The sequence below is a fragment of the Bubalus bubalis genome, chromosome 14, assembly GCF_019923935.1.
Source record: "Bubalus bubalis isolate 160015118507 breed Murrah chromosome 14, NDDB_SH_1, whole genome shotgun sequence".
Lineage (NCBI taxonomy): Eukaryota > Metazoa > Chordata > Mammalia > Artiodactyla > Bovidae > Bubalus > Bubalus bubalis.
The window spans coordinates 17735083-17760634 of NC_059170.1; the positions used below are offsets into that span (position 1 = coordinate 17735083).

At 51.9% G+C, this 25552-nt stretch overlaps 3 protein-coding genes and 1 non-coding gene across 9 annotated transcripts in view; 2 read left to right on the plus strand and 2 right to left on the minus strand.

Annotated features, from left to right (window-relative positions):
• SAMHD1 (SAM and HD domain containing deoxynucleoside triphosphate triphosphohydrolase 1) overlaps positions 1-10531 on the plus strand; it is a 66519-nt gene extending 55988 nt beyond the window's left edge. Inside the window, exon 16 of one of the 2 annotated variants that reach the window (XM_006051718.4) lies at positions 10307-10531. In XM_006051718.4, the coding sequence (XP_006051780.3) occupies positions 10307-10363 (57 nt within the window). In that variant the 3' untranslated portion in view covers positions 10364-10531. Of the gene's footprint in view, positions 1-3583; positions 3815-10306 lie in introns of those variants that run through there. The other variant, XM_006051719.4, reaches the window with a different exon arrangement.
• TLDC2 (TBC/LysM-associated domain containing 2) lies at positions 434-11327 on the minus strand. 2 transcript variants are annotated; one of them, XM_006051721.3, is made up of 7 exons: positions 11213-11327; positions 8967-9047; positions 7069-7230; positions 5780-5932; positions 5528-5623; positions 1763-1836; positions 434-877 (listed from the first exon to the last, which is right to left on the minus strand). In XM_006051721.3, exons 2-7 carry the CDS (start codon positions 9000-9002, stop codon positions 742-744), a joined length of 657 nt encoding a protein of 218 aa, XP_006051783.3. In that variant the 5' UTR covers positions 9003-9047; positions 11213-11327; the 3' UTR covers positions 434-741. The 2 variants fall into 2 exon arrangements, with proteins under 2 accessions (XP_006051783.3, XP_025119288.2); XM_025263503.2 differs by lacking the exon at positions 5528-5623.
• On the minus strand, positions 7752-7824 carry TRNAE-UUC. Its single transcript has one exon. It is a non-coding gene; the product is annotated as a tRNA-Glu (tRNA).
• Positions 11328-20120: 8793 nt separating the features above from the next.
• SOGA1 (suppressor of glucose, autophagy associated 1) overlaps positions 20121-25552 on the plus strand; it is a 71328-nt gene continuing 65896 nt past the window's right edge. For 2 of the 4 annotated variants that reach the window (XM_044927670.2, XM_044927672.2), the window contains exon 1: positions 20122-21128. In XM_044927670.2, the coding sequence (XP_044783605.2) occupies positions 20454-21128 (675 nt within the window). In that variant the 5' untranslated portion in view covers positions 20122-20453. Of the gene's footprint in view, positions 21129-25552 lie in introns of all 4 variants that reach the window. The other 2 variants (XM_044927671.2, XM_025263505.3) reach the window with 2 other exon arrangements.

Sequence of the window (25552 nt, forward strand, 5' to 3'; positions counted from 1 at the left end):
TTTTTTTTCTTTTTTTAGTTTTTCTAAGTTCCTCTTTTGCCAGAAAAAATATTCTTCCTTTTTTTTTAATCTCCCCGAGTTCCCATCTACAGAATTTCAGCTTCTTTACCCAAATGTGCATATAGTTCATTTGCTGCTTTCATATTTTCCTTGTGGAATTAAATAAGAGATCTTCAAGTACCCAGCACAGTGGTAACAGACTGGTCAGTTTTCTGGGAAAAGAAGAATGCTATTTTGGAGTCTTTATTAATTTCACTGCTTGAGTTAGGTGTCTGTGGTTTGACAATATTCTTTAAAATAATGCCCAAAGTATATAGAGAAGAATCCTATACAGCTCCTTGGAAAACTGTCTGGAAGGATATACATGAAAATGTTAGTGTTTTAGGGGATGGTTGAATTTTAGTCAATTTTAATTTTTTTACATCTTCTGGTTTTTCTACAATAAACACACATTAACTGTGTACTCTCTAAAAGGATAATTTTCCTGAGGAATTCTGTGCTGCTCAGGTGAGGTATAACTGTCTTTTACTCCCTCAAATCCCCTCTCTAGTAGAATGTGGCCTGTCTCCACAGCTGTCTTGGTCCTCAGGCGCCAAGAGGCTGCTCTCAGCCACAGTCCACACCGGACACTTCTCCATCTGTGTTTCGGATGGAGCAGGCTCCCCTGGCTGAGCGCGGCCTCGTCGGCATCCGGGGGCAGGTCTGAACGCCTGTTGCCTCAGGAAGCTGCCCGCCGTGGCATCAGCTCAGGACCCAGGCCTCCAGCTCGTTGATGCAGAACTGCTCCTGCCGGGCCAGCACCTCATTGTTGAAGGTCGCACAGGGGTAGCTCCCCCCACGGTGCAAGTCTCCATCCAACCACAGCCCAAAGCGGCCACTAAAGAGAGGAGAGTTTTGGCACAGCTCCCTCCAGCACCCTTCAGACCTGCCCCAGCAGCCCTTGGCCACACCGTGACTGCTCTGCCTTAGTCTCATCTCCCCTGAAACCAGTCTGTCCCAAATTGTTAAGGACTCACACATTGTCCCCCATGGGGTTTCAAGCTTTTTTTTTTTTAAACAGTTCAATGATTTTGATAAACATACACAGTGGAGCAACCATCACCACAGACCAATTTTAGAACCTTCAGAACATTAAGATGGCAATGCCTTAACCACAGGACAGACTCTCATAAACTTGGACTCCCAGCCCAGAACACGTCAGACCAGGGCGTCCGTTCTAGTAGTCCCCTCTTGACAGCAAACCTAGGGTGGAGCTGGGAAGTGGGTTACTGCAAATTGGCAGCGGCTGGTGGGGACCGTGTCAGTCCACCTGTCTGTGGAGGCTGTTCAGACAGCTGGGAGAGCGGAGGACTTGTCTGGTGCTAATCGAGCAGTGCTGTCATCTGTGCCCTCAGGATAAGACTTAGTCTGCCTGAATATGCAGGTCACACCAGAGGCGAGGCTGACCTTGTAAAACACACTCCATTTCCCACCCCCCAACATGCACGCACACACACACACACACATGCTGTCACCAACTAAACACTGTGGGGGACACTTCACGCCATCCTCGCCTCTCAGTATCGACTTAGAGCAGAGTTTAGGGGGTTGGCTGGGGGGCCAGGCAGTGCCACAATACCTATCGAGAGGAGATTCTTGAAAGTTAACCAGCAGCCTCCCCCATTTTGTCTGGGGTTGCCTAACCCAGCATTTCCAGACAGGGGAAAGGACCAGAGTACAGACCACCTCGAGACTCAAGACTAGGGAAGACTTGGACACGCACCTGCCACAGCCCATCATCAGAGAATCCAAGTCGCCTTTCACAAAGAAAGAGTTGCTTCCTGTCCACTTGAAGACCTGTGATAAGAAACCTCGTTATTGGTGGAGTCCTGCTCATGCAGTTTTACTCTGGACCACTGGGTGGCAGTGTGGTGAAGGAAACAACCTCCAAGCCCCGACTAAGGCACCCGAGCTACTCTAGGCTCCTAACTCTTGCAGTTTCTCTCAGTCTCCCTGGAGTTCACCTCCTCTTGCCCTCCAGTCTGAATTCCCACAGCCCCAAAGCCCTTCTGTTCTAGGAATAGACCAGAACCCTCTGAGGCTTCCTGCTTCCGAAGCTGGAGAGAGGAGGGGAAAAGGCCACATCAGGAGCCAGGCCCTGATTCTACCATTAACTGTTTCCTCCTCTCACTGGAGTTAACACTAAGCCTGCACACCCTCAGTGCTATTTCACACCCAACAAGTGTTTCAATCCCCACCCCAAAGAGACACCCTGACTACCACCAATTCTGTCCCCGCCAGTCACTCCTTCCCGGATCACAGCCTCCTAATGGGTCTCTGCTTCCTCTGTCTCCTGCCCCAAAGCCCATGTGTGCTCTCTCAGTGAGCTATTCAAAATTAAATCAGGGATTCCCCTGGTGGTTCAGTGGTATAGAATCCACCTGCCAATGCAGGGGACATGGGTTCAATTCCTGATGGGGGAAAATCCCACATGCTGTGGGCAACTAAGCACCTGGAGCCAGTGTTCCCCAACAAGAGAAGCCTGTGCACTGCAACTGGCGAGTAGCCTCTGCTCACTGCAAGAAGAGAAAGCCTGCATGCAGTGACAAAGAGCGAGCACAGCCAAAAAATAATTATTTTTAAAAATCAAATTAGATATTAGCCCTCCTCTGCTAAAGCTCTCCAATGGCCCTGACAATGAGAATAAAATCCAGCATCTAACAACAGCTGAAAGCCCAGCGTTCTCTGCCCTGGTTTTCTCTCCAACCTCTTTCCCCCTTTACTGCCTGGACTTCATCTACCCTGGCCCTTCTGTCCTGGGACACCTGAAGCTATTGCTGCTCCAGCGTCTTGCTGACCCCTCTGCCCAGAATGCTCTTCCCCCAGATCCTCAGAAAGCTCACTTCTCAGCTTTCAGATGAAATGTCGTCCCAGGGAAATTTAAAGTAGCCCTTCTTCCAGGCCCTGTTCAGTGACAATATGCCCTGCTAACATGTAAGTTCCATGAAGGCTGTCTTGATTCTGGCAGTATTCCTGAGACATGGTGTAGATGTTAAGTGAACAAATTATTCAAGAGTCAATTTAGGACTTCCCTGGTGGTCCAACAGTTAAGGATCCACCTGCCAACATGGGAAACAGATTCAATCCCTGGTCCAGCAAGATCTCACATGCCACAGAGTAATTAAGCCCACACACCGCAACTACTGAAGCCTGCACTAAAGCCTGTGCTCAGCAACAGGAGAAATCACTGCAATGAGAGCCCGAGCTCTCAAGTCAAACTCAACTCAAACGCAGCTAGAGAGTAGGCCGCGCTCGCTGCAACTGGAGAAAGTCTGAGCGCAGCAATGAAGACCTAGCGCAGCCAAAAATAAATAGAATTCTATTTTTTTTAAGTCAGTTTAGCTAATAAAAAGATTTTTAAAGGGCTGCAAAAGTATAGCCTATGATTGCCTGTAATTAGTTGCAAAAAATGCTCTGAGCAACCAAAAGGTTTTTAGCAAGGAAACAGACTAATCGAAGATAAGCCCTGGGCTCAGAAGAGATAATATTAACAAGTGACCACAAAAAGACAGAACTATTCAACTCCTTCTCTACTTTCCTCAAGGTACATGACCTTCAGACTTGAAGGAGGAAGATAAACATTGCTACAGAAAAAATTAAGATGATGCTTCTTGGAATGAGGGTCAAGGAACTGGTGGGAATTCATGAAGAACACAGATGCCAGAAGACCAAAGACAGGCAAAAATTAACCAATTTTTTGAAAAGATGAGATTCCATAATAATAGCCTGGGAAGACCATAGCAATTGCCTGGAAAAAAAAAATCATTCCATTCAAGAGTTTGGTTTTTTGGTTTGTTTGTTTTGTTTTTACATTTAGCACAAGTCACTGTTTTAGGTACTGGATAGACCAGTGATGTAACAGACAAAAATTCCTGCCTCCTAGGACTCCCACTCTAGAGGCAGGAGGCAGGTAAATAAGTAAAATAAATAGTGTGTTAGCTGTGACAAATGCTTAGCAGAAAGAAGTAGAGAAGGGCGATAAGAGTTTCCAGCAGCTGGAGTGCTATAAATGTAAACAGCAGGGAGGATCCTGCTGAGAGGGTGACATCTGAGCAGAGTCCTGAAGGAAGTGAGAACTGACTTACACGGAGATCCTGTGGAGGGAACCTCAGGGAGAACAGCATGTTTAAAGGCCCTGAGGTAGGAACAGGCTTGCTTGTTTAAGAAGCGGCTCCGAGGTCAGTGTAGGGAGAGGGAAAGTAGCAAGAAACGACGTCAGAGAGAGTCCAGAAGACGTAGAGACCCGTAGGTTATTTTAAAGACTCTGGGGATTTGTCTGGTGGTCCAGAGGTTAAGAATCTGACTGCCAACGGAGGGGATGTGAGTTCATTCCCTGGTTGGGGAGCTAAGACCCCACGTGCCTATGAGCAACTGCCGCGGCTACTGAGCTGGCGTTGCAACTACAGAGAAGCCTGCGCACCACAGTGAAAGGCCACACATGTCGCAGCCAAGACCGGATGCAGCCAAATAAATAAGAACAGATTCTGAAAAATACTTTGGCTTTTCTCTGAGGGAGAAAAGAAGCCATTGGGAGCTTGGAGCCAAGGAGTGATATGTTCTGACTTCATTTATTTTAAATATTTATTTGGCTGTGGCTGTGCCGAGTCTTAGTTACATCACACAGGATCTTCAGTTGCGGCATGTGGGATCTAGTCCCCTGACCAAGGATCGAACCTGGGCTCCCTGCAGTGGGAGCTCAGAGTCTTAGCCACTGGGCCGCCAGGGAAGTCCTCGACTTACCTTTTAAAAGTCTCACTCCAGGTACTGTGATGACTGAAGGCGGAAGCATTAGGAGGCTATAGCAGGGACACAGGCAAGTAATGATGGTGGCTTGAACCAGGGTGACAGCAAAGGACATTGTGAGAAGTGGTAGATTCTGGGTGGAGATAGAAAGAGAAGGAGGAGCCATCAGGGTTTGTTGACAGCTCATCAGATATAGGGTGTGAAAGAAGCGTTAAGAAGGGCTCCAAAGTTTTTGGTCTCAACAGCAGGAAAGACAGAGGTGCCATTCACTTTGTCAGGGAAGATGGCAGGAGGAGTCAACTTTCTGGGAGAAAGTCAGGAGATCAGCTTGGCAAAACCGCAGTCGTGGTTGGACCTTCCCATCCACGCTGTCTGTGCTTGAACCTGACGAGCTGAATGCTGCTAGAGGAAAGCACACAAAGAAACCAGCCCTGGGACTTCCCTGGTGGTCCAGTGGTTAAGAATCCTCCCTGCAGTACAGCAGACATGAGTTCTATCCCTAGTCAGGGAACTAAGATCCCACCTGCCACTGGGCAACTAAGCCCATGCACCACAACTACTGAGCCTGCCGGCCCTAGAGCCTGTGCTCCGAAACAAGAGAAGCCACCACAATGAGGAACCTAAGCACCGCGACTGGAGAGCGGCCCCTGCCAGCCACCACTAGAGAAAGCCTGCACACAGCAGTGAAGACCCAGTGCTGTCATAAATACATAAAAATTCTTGAAAAGACAAAAAAGAGCATCACCTTCAGCTGTGGAGAGAAGGAGAAGAGGAAGGTCTCGCCAGTACCATAGAAGCCTTTGCTGAGTCGAAGGGCCGAGGAGGAGAAGGCCCCAAACATCTGGAAGGAAGAGTTTGTAGCTTGCAGCCAGCAGGGAGCTGGAGATCCCCTCCAGGCTGGGGAGTCTGGGGCAGAGCTGTGGGGGTCAGAGAGGCCCCGGGGGACCCATCAGCCCTTAGTGGCAGCTCTCTCCCCGACGCCCCCAGCATGGCTCACCTGGCCATCCTGGTCTCTCAGCACCAGCAGCACCGGCCCGCTGTGGCCCTCCATCTGCCTGTACAGGCTCTGCAGACTGAAGCCGTCCCTTGATGTGCAAAAGGCCAGGCTCCAGGAGTATCCAGTGACTCTTGGGGGCAGATGAAGACTGAGCTGGGGACAGAGCAGAGGGTGAGCAAGGGTTCCCGGTCCTCCCACCCTCGGTGCTCCATATCCTTGGGGTCCCAGGAGGACTAAGGTTAAACAGCCACCCCTCACCCAAGCCTGTGCTTTACAGGTTCAGTTCAATTCAGTCTCTCAGTCGTGTCCGACTCTTTGCGACCCCATGGACTGCAGCACACCAGGCCTCCCTGTCCATCACCAACTCCCAGAGTTTACTCAAACTCATGTCCATAGAGTCGGTGATGCCATCCAACCATCTCTTCCTCTGTTGTCCCCTTCTCCTGCCTTCAATGTTTCCCAGCATCAGGGTTTTTTCCAATGAGTTGGCTCTTCGCATCAGGTGGCCGAAGTATTGGAGCTTCAGCTTTAGCATCAGTCCTTCCAATGAATATTCAGGACTGATTTACTTTAGGATGGGCTGGCTGGATCTCCTTGCAGTCCAAGGGACTCTCAAGAGTCTTCTCCAACACCACAGTTCAAAAGCATCAATTCTTCGGCGCTCAGCTTTCTTTACAGTCCAACTCTCACATCCACACATGACCACTGGAAAAACCATGGCTTTGACTAGACGGACCTTTGTTGGCAAAGCTTAACAGGTTATGGAGTACTTTCATGTTTCCAGGGGGCACCATGGAAACACCAATGAGCAGGAGGCCTCAGAGAAAGGGATCACTATTCTTATTTTATAGATGAGGAAGCTGAGGCTCAGGGAGATGAAGCAACTTGCTGGAAGCCCACATGGGGAGGAAGTGGCAGAGCCAGGATTTGAACTCAGGTCAGGCCCATCATGGCCCCAAGCAACCAAAGAATAGACGAGATACTGACTGCCTCCTCCTAACTCCCCATCTCATCCTCCCATTCCCACCCCAGCTTTGGCCTCAGTTCCCAAGGACTGGTTCCACTTAAAGAGTCAAGATTAGTTCACCATATCCTTAACCTCCTGGTGAAGTGAAGAAGGTGGTGCTAGGATTACTGACTCATTTTACCAGAAAAGCCCAGCGAGGAGAAGTGAGTTGCCCAAGGTGACATAGTGAGCAGAGGACAGAGCAGGAGGGACCCCAGGCGTCCCTGGACCTGGCTGGGGTGGGGCAGGGCTGAAGTCTTTGTACCATGGACTGTGCCCGAACCTGACTCATTTCTGAGGCTCCCAGAACCTGGCTGGCTCCTGCCAGCTGGGGCACCACGGGGCATTCGGGAACCGGAGTTGGGGCTGGGGTTGTCTCCTCCTCCTTTTCCTCCTCCTCTTCCTTGTCCTCCTCCCCAGACAGAGCATCCTCCACCTGGCTGGGCTGTAAAGACACACAGAGGCCTGGTGAGTTGAGAGACAAGGAGACACGAGCTTCCACATGTCCAGAGCCTAAGAGCCTCGGCCACCTCATCACGCCTTCCCCAGGCCCCTGCCAGTCCAGCCGGAGGAGGCTGTGAAGTGTCCACGACAGGCCAGACCCTGTCCTTCCCGCCAGCCAGCTCCCTCCCTGGCCCCTTCCAGCTGTGCCCACCAGATGTGGCCTTGGGCCCCTGAGGTTTGTCTGCCTGGTTGCTCTGGATCCAGAGTGGATGCCAGGGATTGTGTTCTAAGCTTGGGAGGCAGGAGAGAAGGGCAGGTGGCAGCTCCAAAACTGTGTGCATTTGTACATGAAATAAAAATAATAATACAATAGTGGCTGAATATACAGTAAACAGAACACACTTGACTAGGCCCGTATGAAATGCTTGGTGAGCATAATCTCTGAATTTTCCCAAGAATTCTAAGAAGAATGTGCTTCTTTTTTGTTTTTTTGGCTCTGCCACAAGTCTTGCAGGATCTCAGTTCCCCAGCCAGGGATTGAACCTGGGCCCTCCACAGAGAAAGCATGGAGTCCTAACCACTGGACCACCAGGGAACTCTCCAGAGTGGGCTTTTTATTACCCCCATGTTATTATTATCTCAAAGGAAGAAAGAAGGCCTTTTGAGCTGGTGAAACAATGCATGTTTCTCATGGGAGAAACAGTGCACAGGTTCATATAAAATGCGCATTTAGGGCTTCCTTGGTAGCTCAGTGGATAAGAATCCACCTGCCAATGCAGGAGACACGAATTTGATCCCCGGCCCAGGAAGATCCTGCATGCCGAGGAGAAGCTAAGCCTGTGCACCAAGACTACTTAATCTGTGCTTTAGAGCCTGGGAGCCACAACTGCTGAGCCCGTGAGCTGCAACTACAGAAGCCTGTGTGCCCTGGAGCCCATGCTCCGCAACAAGAGAAGCCACTGCAATGAGAAGCCTGCGCAGCACACCCAGAAAGTAGCCTCTGCTTGCCACAACTAGAGAAAAGCCTGTGCAGCAACAAAGACCCAGCATAGCCAAAAATAAAAATTAATTAAAAATGCCTCGATAAAAAAATGCACATTTGTGTGAAGGTGTGTGATGTGTTGGCTTAAAATAGAGTTGTGTAGGCAAATCAGTGTGAGAAGGTGTTGAATGTAACTTTGTATGTTACCTTTCAGTGTGTTTGTGGGTGTGAGCTGGGGTTGTGTTATATGTGAGTGTCAGTGGGCATGCATAATGGTGTGTTCATTCATTCATTCATTTAGTCAATCACTGAGCTGCCACTCTGTACCAGAACATGTGTGTGTGTGTGCACGCGTGCGTGCACATGATGCCTGCACACAAGGACTTTGGGGCTTTTCATCAGGAGAGACCTCCTTGGGGAGAAGAGATGGACAGGACACTGCTTTCCTATTCCCCAGGTTCAGGCCTACGGAGAGAGTCCTAACTGCACAGGCTTCTGGACAGAGCTCCATCTGGCACCCACTCCAGGGAGGAAGGAATGGAGACAGTAGTCTGCTCCTTGAGGGTCCCGGAACCACAGGGCTGGGCGCTAAGGCCCCAGCTTCCTGAGTCCCTGCTCTGAGCCCTGGGCCAGCTGGGGAGGGCCTCGGAAGGAGGCCACCCGGCTGTATGCACCCTGGCCCAGGCCCCACGCAGCCAGAGAGCTCACCTCCCCTGCCTGTCCTGACCGACCCCCGCCCCAGCTGGGCCTCTTACCAGCCGAGTGTAACGCCAGCAGCGGAGACTTTTCATTCTTCTGTCCGAGCCCAACCAGGGGCAGTAAGTGAGCCTTCAGCCCTGCCAGGGAGGAGGCAGCGCTGGGTGAGACCTGGAGCCGAGAGGGAGGGGCCTTGGGCACGCCTGGCTGGCTCCACACCCACCCAGCTGCCCTTTGCTCTCTCTCACCTGCCACTCACCTGTCACTCCCAGGCCAGCTTGTCCCTGAGTGAGTCTGTGAGGTCAGCTATGCTCGGCATTCAGGGCCATACTTGTAGTTAGCAACTAATGCCGGTTAGCCATAAATTCTAGCTGTAATTCAGGCCCATAGACGGTAACCTTTGGGCGGCTGCCTGAGCCCCAGACAGGGTGTCTATGACCTTGCATAAGTGCCATGTACCCCTGGGCCTCAGTTTCCCCACATATGACATGTTGGACCAGATAGTCTCAGAGGCCCTCACAAGACTGACAGCATGCAATTCGGTTTTCTCTCAAAGCCATTATAACAGAAGCTTGAAAAGGGCCAAGCTAGACCAAAAGAACAGATATATATATATATATTTAATAGTCATTTTTCTAATTAAAAGAGCAATACATATTTACTAAAGAAAATTTGAGAAATTTAGAAAAGAATAAAGAAAAATACAAAAATATTCATAATTCTACCTCTTAGAAATAAACTCTCAACCCCTACAGGTTTATTTTTTCATCTTTTATATTTATTTCATATATATGTATATACATACATTTATAAATAGATCGTACAGTGTGTTGCTTTATAAGGTGCTTTGTCAAGCTTAACAAAAGAAAAATTTCCAATTACATTCAGTACCCTTTGAACATGTGATTTTTTTTTAATGTATTTATTTAATTTGGCTGTGCTGGGTCTTAGTTTCAGCACACGGGATCTTTTTTTGTTTATTTCATGTGGGCTCTAGTTCCCTGACCAGGGATTGAACATGGGCCCCCCCCGCATAGAGAGTGTGGAGTCTTAGCCACTGGACCACCACGAAAGTCCCATGAACATGTGATTGTTAATGGCTGCATATTATTTCATCACAGGATGTATGTCATTTCTCAAATGTTTGACATTCTGTTTGCTTATAATTTTCTGTGATTATAAGCAAAATTATAATAAACTTTCTTGTTCATAAATCTGATTATATTTTTATGATAAATTTCAAAAGTTGAATAATGGATCAAAGGGTGTTCACACATGCTTTTCCAACTGTTTCCAACGAAGCTTCCCAGAGTTTAAGGCTGACCAATGTCTGGATATCTTTCAGGAATCTCAAGGTAATATCTTTCTGATCATCATGTTTTACATCCTTAAATTACAGATAAAGAAACTGCCACTCAGAAAATCGAAGAAGGAACTAACCACAGCCACAGGATAATATAACACAGTAAAAAGAGCACAGACTCTGGAGTCAGGGAGTCTAAATCCTCTGTGACCTTGGGCAAGTTACTTAACATCTCTGTTCTTCTGTCTCCTTGTCTGTAAAATACTAATACCTGTTTACCTGATAGGGCTGTAGTAAAAATAAATGAAGGTAATGCCTGAAGGGACGACTCATTGGAAAAGACCCTGATGCTGGGAAAGATCGAGGGCAGGAGGAGAAGTGGGCGACAGAGGAGGAGATGGTTGGATGGTATCACCGACACAATGGACATGAGTTTGAACAAACTCCGAGAGATAGGGAAGGACAGGGAAGCCTGGCGTGCTGCAGTCCATGGGGTTGCAAAGAGTTGACACGACTGAGCGACTGAACAATGCCTGAAGAACCAGGAGGCTGAACCAGGTCTCCATCCTCCTGAGTTCAGTGAGATGACACACAGTGCCTGGTGTTTGGTGAAAAAGTGAAAGTGTTAGTTACCCAGTCGTGTCTGACTCTTTGCAACCCCATGGACTGTAGCCTGCCAGGCTCCTCTGTCCGTGGGATTCTCTGGGCAAGAATCCTGGAGCGGGTTGCCACTTCCTTCTCCAGGGGATCTTCCTAGCCCAGGGATCAACCTGAGTCTCCTGCATTGCAGGCAGATTCTTTACTGTTTGAGCCACCATGGGTACTAGATAAGTGGCAGTGCTTAAGACCATCCCCCGACCGACTGCCTCTTTGGGAGATTCAGGGCTCAAATCACTGACAAATGGCCACTCAGTCTCCACCTGAGCACCTTGGGCACAGTCACTTGGTCACTTGCAGGGGTAGGTAGCTCAGTGGGGCAGAGAAGGGCAGGAGTGTACTCACTTTGCCAAGTCTCGACCTCTGGTGACCTCTTCCAGCTCGTCCAGCCTGATGGCTTCCCTAGTACATCTCTGGGATCCCACAGAGAAGGGGCCACTTCCGGAACCGACCCTGTCCACCTGGAGGTCTGTACGAAGCAGTTTTAGCTCTGTACCCTGGTTCTCTGGCAGACAGCTGTCACTTCTGCCCCAGCCAGGCTCCAGCCCTCCTCTCCTGGCTCTTATACCTGCCCAGAGGGTGGCAAGCCCTGGCCCTGAGCCTGCTCCGGTTTCAGCCGGAAGGACCTGGCTGTGATTTTAATCCATCAGAAACTCAAATCCCACAAACAAGAGCTTGTCACCTCAGGTCCCTGCTCTGCCCCTACCAGCCCAAAGAGGTGGGGTTTACTGAACTCCTGGGCTCTTCCTGGAGCCTCTCACCCACAGCTACTGAGCGCCGCATGGTGCCTGAAGCCCATCATGGAAGGCACTTTCCTTAAGGGGCGCAAATGTTACAGGAAAGGGTCAGGCTGTGGGGCCACTCCTTGTGCTTCAGGGGAAACCTGGGGCTTGGGGGTTGAGGAGAGGCCACCCTACTCTGGTCCTGTTTCCCTTCTCTCACATAGGGGAGGTGATTCTTACTGGCCTGTCATGATGTGGGGTGAGGTTACGCACAGGAAGCCCAGTATCTGGCACACAGTAGGCACGCTCTCGGTCCAGGTAGTTCTCTGTCGCAGGCTCATAGTGGGACTTTAGTGAATGCTGCTGTTGAAACACAGAACCTCAAAGTTAGAAGGGGTTTCAGCCAGTCCCAGACCAAGTGACCTCCATGCAGGGCAGGAAGTCATGAAAAAATATGCCCAGCAAGGGTCCCCCAGCCTGTTTGGGGTGGGTGAGCCCACTCCCTTTGGTGGCTCACACCCTCGGACGGGCCAGCTGCCCGCTGGGGGACCAGGGTACAGAGCTACAACTGTTTCACACAGACCTCCAGGTGAACAGGGTCAATTCTGGAAGTAGCCCCTTTTCTGCAGGATCCAGGAAATGTGGGATGTGGTGGTGGGGAGGCTGTAAAAACCCCTTCCTGCTGGCGTTGGTGGAAAGGACTTGGGTCACCAGATCCTTTCTCCATGGCCAGGTCTCCTGGGGCAACACCCCAACCAGGAAGATAGGATACTGAAAGGACTTGTATTAATATTATGGGGAAAACATTCAAGTGATGGGCCCTGTTGCCATCTCAAACAAGGCTGTTGCAATACGTGTTTGAACTATTAACAGCCTGGAGGTCACATGTCTGGCCCTCCTGCTCTCACGGCCCCACTCCCAGATCTTTTTCCTCCACACTCGAGTCCTGAACCTTTGGGCACTTTGGGAGGCCAGTGAGATGTGCCTTGCTGTCCCATTCTTTGTCCTTAAGTCTAGAAATGTGACCTGGCAAGAAAGCTAATTGCCACGAAGTGTGTTCAGTCGTGTCTGACTCTCTGCGATCCTGTGGATCGTAGCTCACCAGGCTCCTCTGTCTGTGGAATTCTCCAGGCAAGAATACTGGAGTGGGTAGCCATTCCCTTCTCTGGGGAATCTTCCTGACCCAGGGATGGGGCCTGGGTCTCCCACATTGCAGGCCGATTCTTTACCATCTGAGCCACCTGGAAGCCCAAATCACATGTAATTGGCTTCTGAAAAGCTTCCACGATCAGATTCTAGACACCAGAGGGTTGAATGTCCCAGCTCTGCCTTGCAGCCTGCCTTCTCCTTTCTCCACCAGCCCACACGCCGTCTCTTTTAGCACGGCAACAGTCATCGCCAGGAAACAATTTCAATGTCCAGTACAAGGGGAAAAGGTTAATCGACCCATGGAACATCCACTCTGTGCATTATTTCTAAGAATTAAAAGCGATGTTTGCCAAGAGTTCATAAATGCACAGGAAGATGCTTCTGCTACTCTGTAAAGTGAAAAAAGCAGATATAAAATGAGATGTGTGGCACAGTTTCCGCCTCACAAAATAAACCCTAAGACATTAGGAGAAAAGGGAGAGAATACACCTGGTGGCTTGCTGGGCTGACTGGCTTCACTCTGAGCTGTGGATGGGTGCATGATGTACCCCCTCATGCATCCTGGGAGCTCTGATCTCCGTGCTCTGGTCCCTGTAATGGACTGTCTTTGCCCCACTCACACACAAGTGCCACTCCTTTGGCACCTCACTCTCAGCTGGTGACTTTGTTCCTCTTTGAGAAAATGGAAGTCATCAGTCCCTCCCTCACCCTTCCGATAGACACACCTGCATCTCACCCATCTCTTCCGCCTTCCTTCCAGGACAGTGAAGGAACAGCCTCTGTTCCATTTGGAAGCCAGTCCCTGGGGTCCCCCTAGACTTGTCGCTCTCTTTTCTCTGCCTCATCCGTCTCTCGCTTGCCCTTGCCTCTCGACGTGACCATCCCCTCCATGACGGCTCCATCCTCTTCTCCCTACACTCCACCTCTACCTCCTCATCATTGTTCAATCCCTGGCCTTTGACATGTGTCCTGACCACCCCTGCTCTTGTTGCTCTAGGCCGGGGGTGGGGGGACACACTTTTCTGCTCTCATCTTCCTCCAGCCCCTCTGCTATTTGACAGAGTGATTCTCCCTCTCTTACATTTACTCCTTCAGTGGCAGCTCCCCCGCTGTCTTTTGTGGCTGGTGTCTCCTCTCTTATCCACTTTTTAGTGGATTCTTTTTTAATTTTCTACTTTATTAAAGAAATGATATATGGATGTAGCTTTATTTAATAAGATTCGAACAATTAATGATAGATGTTCTGGAAGCAATTGTTGAAGGCCCCTTTCATCCTGTCTTCTCCCAATCTCATCCATGCTTGGAGGGAACAACTACCAATTTTTTTTCATTTTTAAGTTTTACTTTTTATTTTAAATTGAAGTGTACTTGTTGTACAGCATTATGTAAGTTACAGGTGTACATGATAGTGAATCACAATTTTTAAAGGTTCATTCCATTTATGGTTATTATAAAACAGTAGCTATATTCCCTGTGTTGTACAATAAGTCCTTGTTGCTTTATTATTATTATTATTTTGGGAGGTGTGTGCCACATGGCTTGCAGAATCCCAGTTCCCCAGCCAGGCTTGCAGAATCCCAGTTCCCCAGCCAGGAACTGAACCTCGGGTCACGGCAGTGAAAACCTGGAATCCTAACCACTAGGCCACAAGAGAACTCCACTTGTAGCTTATTTTCTACAAAACAGTTTGTACCTCTTAGGCCCCTTCCTTCTCCCCACTGGTAACCACTAGTTTGTTCTCTGTATCTGTGATAGAACCAGGGATTCCTAACTTCCTGGTTCTAGGGCAGTTTTTCTTCTCTCTATAGACCCTCTCTATATGTGACCCTGTCTGGTCTCATGGATTTAAATATTATCTAAATGTTAATAACCTTTCATGACTCCGGACCACATGTTACCGTGGGCTCCACACTCATAGGTCTGTTGCCTGTATGCCTTGAAAGTCTCCAAAAACATTTCAAAGAACTTTCAATTGGGCCCAGAAAGAACTCTCAATTTCCATCTCTAAACCTGGTCTCTCTACCCACAATCACCTCTAAGCAGTTTTCCCTGTCTCGTTAAACCACACCGCCACTTGTCCTGTAACAAAAGCCAAAAACCTGGGAGTTGAACTTCATTTCTCTGATCCCTCACCTCCATGCATGGGTGTCTAAGGCTTCAAAGTTCCCAGAAGCGATCTCTGGAGCATCCCTCTTCTTCCCTCTCTACTGCCTCCACCCTCATCCCAGCCACTGTTACCTCTCAGGGGCTGGTCCAACAGCTCCATGCCCCATCTTCTTGCCATCAGCTAGAGTGATCTATTTAAAACCCAGATTACATCTCACCCTGGCTTACTCCAAAGTCCCCAGTGGCTTGTCACTGCCTCAGGAACAAAGGCCTGCAAGGGCTGCTGTGACTCCCTCTGTCCACTCCAGCTCTGTCCATCAGCCGTCAAGTGCTGGTCACATGGCCCTTCTCACTTTCTCGAACATCTATCAGATGGGTTCTCTCTGCCTGGAATTCTCTTATTCTGGCTCTCTGAATAACTCACTTTAAATGTCACCTCCAAAGAGAGGCTGACCTGACTACTCTTTTTTAAAGCAGGCTCCCCTACTAATTCCTCTAACTCTTCTTCAGCCAGTGATTTGTATAAGGGACAAAAACTTTGGGACTTCCCTGGTGGCCCGGTGGTTAAGACTTCACAATTTTTAAAGGTTATACTCCATCTATAGTTATTGTAAAATAGCAGCTATATTCCCTGTGTTGTACAATAAGTCTTTGTAGCTTATTATTATTGTTATTATGGGGGGTGTGCTAGGGCATGGGTTCCATCCCTTGTTGGGGAACTAAGATCCCATATGCTGCATGGTGTGCCCAAAAAATAAAAGCACTTTTAAAAAAGGAATAAAAATTTCAGTTTTTAAAAAATCACCTCCTCTTGGGAGCCTTCCAGGATTTAGTCTCTATTCAGTTTCCATCATGTTGGTCAATTCAGTTGCTTGAATGGGAGAACATAAACTGTTTTTCCACTGGGTGATCAGCATCTTCATTTCTTACAATCTGATTTATTTCTTACAATCATTTAATGCTTCATGACTTCTAGAGCAGAACTTTATACAGCGTGTGCCTGAGCTGAACACTACCCAGCAGTGCAGCACAACAGGGTCTAAAGCTAGATGGCCCTCGGTTCAAATCTACCCCAGCCCTGCCACTTCCAAGTTATATGACCTTGAACAAGCATTCCAGTTATTCATTGCTGCGTAACAAACTGCCCCCAAAATTAGTGTCTCAGAACAACAATATTTATTTTGCAGTTTGGGACAGCTCATTTCTGCTCTGCTTAGCATCAGCTGGCGCAGCTCCAAGGCTGGAGGCTATATCATCTGAAAATTCCTTCTCTTACATGTCCAGGGCTTGGTGGGGACCAGAGCTGGAGTTGTTAATGGGAACACCTTCATGTGGCCTCTCCCATGAGGGAGGCCTCGATTCCTCCCAACGTGGTGGCTTGGATCCAAGGGAAAGTGGATTGAGAGAGAGAGACTCAGAGACACAGAGACACAGAGAGATTGAGTTTTCAGTCATATTGCCTTCTAGGACCTAGCTTTGGAAGTCACACTGTCACCTCTGCCATTCTCTGTTGGTTGAGGCAGTCACAAGAGCTGCTCAGGTTCTAGGCGAGGGAATACAAACCTCGTCACTCAATTGGAAGAGGGTCAGTGCCACACTGTAAAAAAGAATAATTGGGGGACTTCCCTGATGGTCTAGTGGTTGAGAACCCACCTTGCAATGCAGAGGACGTGAGTTCTAGCCCTGGTCGGGGAACTAAGAAGCCTTGAGCCCTGTACCTCACCACTAGAGCATCTGTGTGCTGCAGCCAAAATATCCTGCATGACACAGTGAAAATCCCACATGCTGCAACTAAGCCCCCATGCAGCCAAATAAATAAAGAAATATTAAAAAAAAAGAATAATTGGGATAAGCTATACGTACATCAAGGCTTGTATATTGTCACCCTGCTTATTTAACTTATATGCAGAGTACATCTGAAACACTGGGCTAGAAGAAGCACAAGCTGGAATCAAGATTGCTGGGAGAAATATCAATAACCTCAGATATGCAGGTGATACCACCCTTATGGTAGAAAGTGAAGAGGAACTAAAAAGCCTCTTGATGAAAGTGAAAGAGGAACTTGACTAGAAAAAAAAAAAGAAGAAAAGAAGAAAAAAGAAAAAAAAAAAGAGAAAAAGAAAAAAAAAAAAAAAAAAGAAAGTGAAAGAGGAGAGGGAAAAAGTTGGCTTAAAGCTCAACATTCAGAAAACTAAGATCATGGCATCTGGTCCCATCACTTCATGGGAAATAGATGGGGAAACAGTGGAAACAGTGTCAGACTTTATTTTTGGGGGCTCCAAAATCACTGTAGATGATGATTGTAGCCATGAAATTAAAAGACGCTTACTCCTTGGAAGGAAAGTTATGACCAACCTAGATACCGTATTCAAAAGCAGAGACATTACTTTGTCAACAAAGTTTCGTCTAGTCAAGGCTATGGTTTTTCCTGTGGTCATGTATGGATGTGAGAGCTGGACTGTGAAGAAAGCTGAGCGCCGAAGAATTGATGCTTTTGAACTGTGGTGTTGGAGAAGACTCTTGAGAGTCCATTGGACTGCAAGGAGATCCAACTAGTCCATCCTAAAGGAGATCAGTCCTGGGTGTTCTTTGGAAGGACTGATGCTAAAGCTGAAACTCCAGTACTTTGGCCACCTCATGCGAAGAGTTGACTCATTGGAAAAGACTCTGATGCTGGGAGGGATTGGGGGCAGGAGAAGGGGACAACAGAGGATGAGATGGCTGGATGGCATCACCGACTCGATGGACATGAGTTTGGGTGAACTCAGGGAGTTGGTGATGCACAGGGAGGCCTGGCGTGCTGCAGTTCATGGGGTTGCAAAGAGTCGGACACGACTGAGTGACTGAACTGAACTGAACTGATACATCCCTGAACCTATCTTCAAAAAATACAGTCAGTCCCAAGAAGTTCCTAACCTTTCCAGAATCCTCTGCTGAAGTGTTGGGCACTGAGCCTGGCATGAGTGCTCAGGGGGGCAGGAAGCCCTGGGTGGTCTCCGCACCTCCATGGAGCCAAGTCTGGGCCCCTGGCAAGTCTTACTCCTTCTGCTGTTTCCCTCCTCTGAATCGAGTCCAGAGCCCCCACCTTGACCTTGACTACTCTACCCAGCCCTTGCCACCCCACCCCCACCAGGGCCTTGCTGTTCCCCAGGCTCTTCTGGGGCTGCAATGTGGATTCAGGGCTCCCCACATCTGAAGACACTCAGAACAGGAAGGGCCATTCGGCCCCTGCTTAGCCATGAGTGTTGGGACCCAGACAGGGTATGTGGTAGAGCCAGGACTCTGGCCCAGGCCCACATGGGGAGATCCAGGCAGCTGCTGCTGTGGCCATGAGTGTGTCAGGAGTGGCTGAGCAGCCTGCTCTAGCATGTATTCCTCTGCCACGGTTCACATCATCCAGCATCTCCAAGCCCACATTCTGCATAGATGGAGAAATTGAAGCTCAGAGAGGGTATGGAGTTTCCAAGAGCCACACAGCAGCTCTCTGTGCCAGACCAGAACCAGTCTACAAGAAAGGGGGACATCAGAGCCAGAAGGACCCTGTCATCCATTATATCACATGGGGTCTTCTGAGGCCCGAGAAGCAGAGGAGGGCCTACTTTGGCCCTTGCCTTGGTGGAATATCATGCCATCCTGTGGATGATGACTCTTGTGGCTCATCTCCTCCCTTGACTGTGTGCTCCATGAGGTCAGGAATTCACCACTGACAAGTCCACCACTGTGGCCCTCTGTGGACGGGGTGAGTGGACAGTCAGTGTGGGCAGGGGAGCTGGTGCTTTGTCGGGAGTGGGTGGAAATGCCCCTGAAGAAGTGTTTGCAGAGGACCTGTCAAGGGGCCCTGCTCCTTACCTGGCTGATGGAGGGCACCTGGAGAAAGGGTTTGAGGATGGAGGGGGCACTCACACACCTAGACACCCCTAGATGGGAATGAAGCCATGCCTTACAAGGAGAGGGCATACTCCAGGAGTGTATTCACCGCTGTGGGGGAGGAGGGACAGAAACAAAGTGGACCTGGGGCCAGCTGTGTGTCAAGGGCGGAGGAGTGAGGTAACAGGATTGGGGGGAGGAGGAAGAGGAGGGAAAGAGAGAAATGAAAAAGGAGTGGGGAAAGGGTTAGGAGGAGGAAACGAAAGGAAGAGGAACAGAGGGAGGAAGAAGGGGCTGCAGAGGGGTAAACACAGCCCTGCCCCCCACAGTCGCAAGGGGCTGCCACCCTGAGGGTGATCGCCAGCCCGCTGGGCAGCCAAAGGACTTCCGATGACTCTGCCCAGCAGGGGCTCGGCGGCGATGGCGAGTAGCAGCGAGGAGAGGGGCGGGGAAGGTGTGACAGCCCCATGGGAAAATCAACAACACGGCAGCACAGTTCTGGAAGGAAAGAAACGACACCCATCGAGTCAGGGCTCCAGGGTCATATGGAGTTGCTCTGTCGGGGACGTGTGAGGATCAGGGCAACCAGGTCCAGCTCGGACTAGCCCCCGCGGGAGCCAAAACCTACTCCCAAAGCACCCGCAGGTCTGACTCCTCAGAACGGGTCGCCTCGATTTTAGCCCGGCAGAGCCTGAGACCGGGTTCAGGGAAGGAGCGAGCGTGCCTGGGGTCACAGCCGGTCAAGGCGTGCAGAGCTGGGCAGGCACCGAGGGCCAGACGCTCCCCACGACTATGAGAGGGAAGCCAAGCCTGGACAACCGGAGCACGCCCTTGGAGGCGCGAGGTCTGGCGTCCATCTCGGCTCTGCCAGTAACCGTGGGCCGGGATCGCCGGTCTTCCCCAGGCTTTAGTTTACGCATCTGTACATTGGGATGGTCTGTCTCGCTCTGCCAGGTTCAGGGGGGCGGAGTTCGCGCACGCTCCGCACAGCCGCGAGGGGCGAGGTGCTCGGCGTGTATATGGATGCTGGCTCACGCGATCTGAGGTCCGCCCGGCCTCTGCCTGGGAGTCCCCCGTCTCGCCGCTCGCGCGACCTCTGCGCGGACGAGGGGAGTGGAGGCGCCTCCGCCGGGGGCGTCGCCCAGGCCAGCAGGGGAGGGCACGGCGGCGGAACGGAGGCGGAGGGAGCCGGGGCCTCGGCAGCCTCGGCCGGCCTGACCCTCGAGGGGGTCGCTGTTGCCTCGCAGATCCCTCCCTCGCTCGCCGCCTGTGTCCCTCCCTGCCGCTCCCGCCGCGTCCGCCTTTTGTTCGCGGAGCCGCGCGTCCCCGAGCCGAGGCGGCGGGGCGGGGAGCTGGCTGGGCTGCGCGGGGGGCGGGCCGCGCCGGGCGGAGCCGGGGCCCGGGCCGCAGCCGGACTCGGAGCTCGAGAGAGCGATCGGCGCGCAGGCTGCCGGGGCCCGGGCACGCTCCGGGGGCGCGGCGAGGCCGAGGGGGCGGGCGCCGGGCGGAGCCGGAGCCGGAGCCGGGGTGCCTGGAGGCGATCGGGCCGCTCTCTCCGAGCCCAGAGCAGCGGAGAGGCCGTGCGGCGGGGGTCGGGGCCGGAGCGCAGCCCGGGGGCTGAGGTGGGCCGAGAGGAGCCGCGACCCCAGCGGCCGGAGCGGCGCCAGGAGCCTCCCCCGGGACGCGGAGGCCGGGCGGGCCCGGGCCATGCGCGCCGCTCGTTGAGGCCGAGGGAAACCGCGATGGAGGTGCCGGCGGGGGAGCCCCCGGCTCGGGGCTGCGGCCCCCCGCCTGCTCCCGCCCCGGAGAGGAAGAAGAGCCACCGCGCGCCGTCGCCGGCCCGGCCCAAGGACGTGGCCGGCTGGTCGCTGGCCAAGGGCCGCCGCGGCCCAGGCCCGGGCGCCGCGGCCGCTTGCAGCGCCGCGTCCTCGGCGAGGCCCGACAAGAAGGGGCGTGCGGTGGCGCCCGGGGCGCGGGGCGCAGGGACGCGAGTGGCCGGGGTCCGCACCGGGGTCCGCGCCAAGGGCCGTCCGCGCCCGGCGACCGGGCCGCGACCGCCGCCACCGCCGCCCAGCCTCACCGACAGCAGCTCGGAGGTGTCGGACTGCGCGTCGGAGGAGGCGCGCCTGCTGGGCCTGGAGCTGGCGCTGAGCAGCGACGCCGAGTCGGCTGCCGGGGGCCCCGGGGGGGCCCGTACGGGACAGCCGCCCCAGCCGGCGCAGCCGGCACAGCAGCCTCCGCGGCCCCCCGCCTCCCCCGAGGAGCCGTCGGTGGCCGCGTCGTCGGTGGGCAGCAGCCGCCTGCCCCTCAGTGCCTCGCTCGCCTTCTCCGACCTCACCGAGGAGATGCTGGACTGCGGGCCCGGCGGCTTCGTGCGAGAGCTGGAAGAGCTGCGCTCGGAGAACGACTATCTCAAGGTGCGGGGTCGGGGCCGGGGTCCCGGTTGGGGAAGGGGAGGCCGCGGGGAGGCGCGGGTGTCCGCCCCTCCGGCCCGAGGCACCAGCCGGCCCGCTGTCCCACCGCTCGAGCTGGGCAAGGGGCCTAAAGCCTCAGGGGCTCCCGCTTCCCATTGTATCTGGGAAACCTTCTCCTAAGGGAGGAACCTGGAGGAGGAGCCGACGGGCTCTGATTTAGGAAGGGGGTCTTGGGTGCTTTGGAGGATGCTTAGATAAGGTGCCTGGGATGGGGGTGGGTGCTCCGTGAGGGGCTGGACCTCGGATTCCGCGGCTCAGAGCCCCCACTCCCAGGCCGCTGGGTGGCCCTCCTTTCTGGGACAGGCACTGATGTGCCGTTTGCCGGGGAGACCTGTGGCCATCTCCGGCTAAAGAGAGGCCTGAACACTAGCCTGTGTCTTCACCCAGGGCTTTCCTGGCTCAGGCCTGTCCCTGCCTGCCTTTCAGGGCGGGTCCCCGTTTGAAAGCATGACATCTGGGAACATCCCCTTGGCTAGAGTCCGACTTCCGCCCAGTCTAACGGTCCTGCAGCCTGGGAGGATGGTGTCCTGGGAGAACCCGTTCACAGCTCCCTAAATCCCAGGGTATTGTCTTCTGCCCAGTTTTGAATAGGCCCTGTATACACAGCAGTCCTATCGGTGCCCCCCAGCAGTGCCCATCTCCTTTCCAATGAGAAGAGGGAAGCTGGCATGTAGGGAAGCTTTTTCTCTGGGCATGTAGGGGACCTGAGAGCTTCCCAGGAAAGCAGGCTTGACCGTCACCCTTTCGGTGCACATGAGGACCTACTGGATCCAGGCCAAGCTCTGTCTGCCCACTAAGGCAACTTTAGCGTTGGCCCAGCCCTCCTATGCCGGTGTTGGCCTGGGAGGTTGCTGGCTTCCTGGGTTCTCTCCACACGGGCTGGGCACGGTTTGGAAGATGCTGAAATGTTACCTGCTCTTATCAGTTGATATCCTGGCACAACACCCAGAGCACCCCTGGCCAAGAGCCTCCAAGTTCATGGCACTCAGCTAATTTCTGTCTGCCTGGCAACACTTAGCCTTGCACTGTAGCACTTCGGGCCAAAAGGGTTTCTCTCTCTTTATAGTCTGTGAGGTCTTGCTTAACTGTGTCTCTCCTTCTCCATCTCCCCCAGGATCTGCTACCCAACATGTGTTTAGTAACTGCTTGTACAATAGAAGGACAGGGTCTGTCTGAATCAGAATAACCTACCCCTTTAGCCTCTAACCTTTCCTCAGTCCAGGCCTTAGTTTTCTCATCTGTTAATTGGGAGGGTAAGCCTTCCCGAAGCCCCCATTCAGTGTGGACAATCGGAGGCTCAGTCAGCTCCTGCAGTCTTCACAAGCCAGCTGTGAGGAGGGTATTAGGAGAGAGGAGGGAGATAAGCCAGAGAAGGCCTGGCCCTGCCCAGGTGGTACCTGACCTGCCCTGAACTTGAACCCTGAGCTCCTCAATCCTGCTTCCTGGCCTCCATCGCTCCCCTGGCAAGGGAAGATGGGCCATAGAACTTGGCTTCATGGTCTCCCTCACCCACCCCCACCAGCTCCTGTTCATCCCAGGAAATTACCCGGCAGAGCTCTGGAGTCCTGCTGAGCCACCCATGACTGTTAGGATGGAAAATAGTTCCAGAAGGCTGGAGATTGAACCTGAGGCCTCACAGGGGCCAGGGCCTGGCTGGGGACCACCCACTGCCTGGGTCAGGGCTCAGCCTCAGTTTCCCTCATTCATTCAGTGTTTCTGGCTTCAGGAGCAGGCCTCAGGCCACTGTTATATCTGAAGAGTGTGCCTTCCTGGCTGTGTGATCTAGGGCAAGCCCCTTAATGTCTCTGGACCTCAGTCTCCTCGTTGTAAAAAAAGACATCACACATCTTCCAACCTTAAGGGTTAAATGAGTTATGTGCGTAAACACCATGAGAGCGCCTGGCATGGAGCAAGCCTCAGAGGAGGGTAATTTCCACCACTGTTATTCTCAAGTGGTACATGACACATTTCCGTGGGCGCTTACCATGTTCTCTGGCAGACTCCGTGGGGAAGGAATAGAGCCTCCTCCCCACCCGAAGCAGTCCTGGCCCCTCATTCATTCATTCGCCAAGTATTTACTTAATGCCTGCTGTGTACCAGGCACTAACACAGATCTGAGGATGAAGTGTCTGTTTTCATGGAGCTGTTGGTCCTAGTGGAGGGAGACTGGAATTAGACAGTAGTCACACACTGCATCACACACTACATCACACTAGGGATCGTGATAAGGGTGGGGAGGGACATGAGGTGGGGACGGGGGGGCTTAGGGAGGCCAGGATGAGAGGGAGCCAGCTGAATAAGGAGCTGGAGTGAGACCCTTCCAGGCTAAGGGAAGTAGGAAGAAACTTGTGGAATTCAGGGAACAGTTCGGAGCCTGGAACTGTGTCCACGTGAATCAGTCCCTGATCTACTCTCCAGCTGCCAGCCTCACAGAGGCGAGGTGAAAGCCTAGAGACTGTGGATGTGGGGCGTAAATGTAGAGGCTATTACAGGAGTTGAGTTCTTTGTTTGGTTTTGTTTTGGGGGGCACGCCGTGCGGCATGCAGGATCTTAGTTCCCGGACCCAGGGATCAAAGCCGCATTCCCCGCAGTGAAAGTGCAGAGCCTTAACCACTGAGCCGGCTGGGAAGTCCCAGGAGGAGTTGTTTCGTTCATTCTACAGATGGGTAAACTGCAGCCACAGCAGGGAGGGGGACTTGCTCCAGGTCCCAGAGCCAGTGCTCCAGGCAGCCAGGCTCGGAGTCAGAGTACCTTGTACTCTTGACGTGTTTCCTGCCCCTCTGGGCCACTTTGCTTCTAAGATGCAGGAACCAGGTTACCAGGAGAGACTCCAGGTCCCCAGCATGTCCGCGGCAGGCCTGGTGCTGCCTGGCTTGAGTCCCTCGGAGCCTGGTGGGGCCTTGCTAGAGCTCACCTCCCAGCTGATGGATGGCACTGAGACCTGCCGCCTGGGGAGGGCCTTGCGGAGGATGATGAAGGCAGATCTCCTGTGCCCTGAGGCTTGCTCTGGGGCCCCGGGGGTGGGGGAAGGTGGAAACCTGGCAGTTCTCTCCCAGTGAGGAGCTGCTGCAGAGAAGGGAGTGAGCCTGCTGTCACTTGAGTTATTCAGAGTTATTGAATGCTGGAGGTATTCGCCTGTTAGATAAAGACATGGGGCTTGTGGAAAACAGCTTGTAAACTGAACAAAATGTAGTGTTTGTGATTAGTTGAGGAGGATTTAGGAAGAGGTTTATGTGGAGGCTGTAGTTGAAATTGCCTGACCTCAGGGTCCCTTCCAGCCAAGGAAGTGTGAAGGTTATTAACTTTTTAAAAAATGTAAACAAGACATTGAAGCACAGTGGCTTTACAAGGTTGTGTTAGTTTCTGCTGTACAGCAAAGTGAATCACTATATGTATACATATATCCCCTCTTTTTTTCCTTCCCATTTAGGTCACCACAGGACACTGAGTAGGTTCACTGTGCTATAATAGTAAGGTTCTCATTAGTTATCTATTTTTACACAGTATCAATAGTTTATATATGTCAATTCCAATCTCCCAATTCATCCCATCCCCTCCTTTTCCCCTTGGCATCTATGTTCTCTACCTTGAAGATTATTAACTTTTAAGGGTCCAGGATTCAAAGAAGCAGACAGATTGACTGTTTGACTTTCAAAATCCTGGTGCTCTGAGGTCTTCCATTTCCCCATCACCACTAATTGTTGCCTGTGTACCATTCGGACACGCTGGGAACCACCCAGCATGGACTGAAGAATCTGAGAGTTGGAACCCCAAGATCTGGCTTTGCGACCTGACTGTCATTTACTGTGTGGCCATGAATGAGTCACATGGCCTCTCTGAGCTCTCTTTTGCTTTCATCTGTATAATGAAGAGATGGAATCTGCCTGGGCAACCTCAGAGGACTGTTTACAGGGATTCAATTCAGTTCAGTTCAGTCGCTCAGTCGTGTCCGACTCTTTGCGACTCCTTGAATCGCAGCACGCCAGGCCTCCCTGTCCATCACCAACTCCTGGAGTTCACTCAGACTCACGTCCATTGAGTCAGTGATGCCATCCAGCCATCTCATCCTCTGTTGTCCCCTTCCCCTCCTGCCCCCAATCCCTCCCAGCATTAGAGTCTTTTCCAATGAGTCAACTCTTCGCATGAGGTGGCCAAAGTACTGGAGTTTCAGCTTTAGCATCATTCCTTCCAAAGAAATCCCAGGGCTGATCTCCTTCAGAATGGACTGGTTGGATCTCCTTGCAGTCCAAGGGACTCTCAAGAGTCTTCTCCAACACCAGAGTTCAAAAGCATCAATTCTCTGGCGCTCAGCCTTCTTCACAGTCCAACTCTCACATCCATACATGACCACAGGAAAAACCATAGCC

Excerpts from the sequence above, each read along its gene's own strand:
- TLDC2 (XM_006051721.3), bottom strand. The coding sequence starts at position 9,002 with ATGAAAAGTCTCCGCTGCTGGCGTTACACTCGGCTG. Across the intron at positions 5,933-7,068 it reads GAGCCTCAGAAATGAGTCAG|CTCAGTCTTCATCTGCCCCC; the intron begins GTTCGGGCACAG and ends CTCTGTCCCCAG. Across the intron at positions 878-1,762 it reads CTGATGATGGGCTGTGGCAG|TGGCCGCTTTGGGCTGTGGT; the intron begins GTGCGTGTCCAA and ends TCCTCTCTTTAG.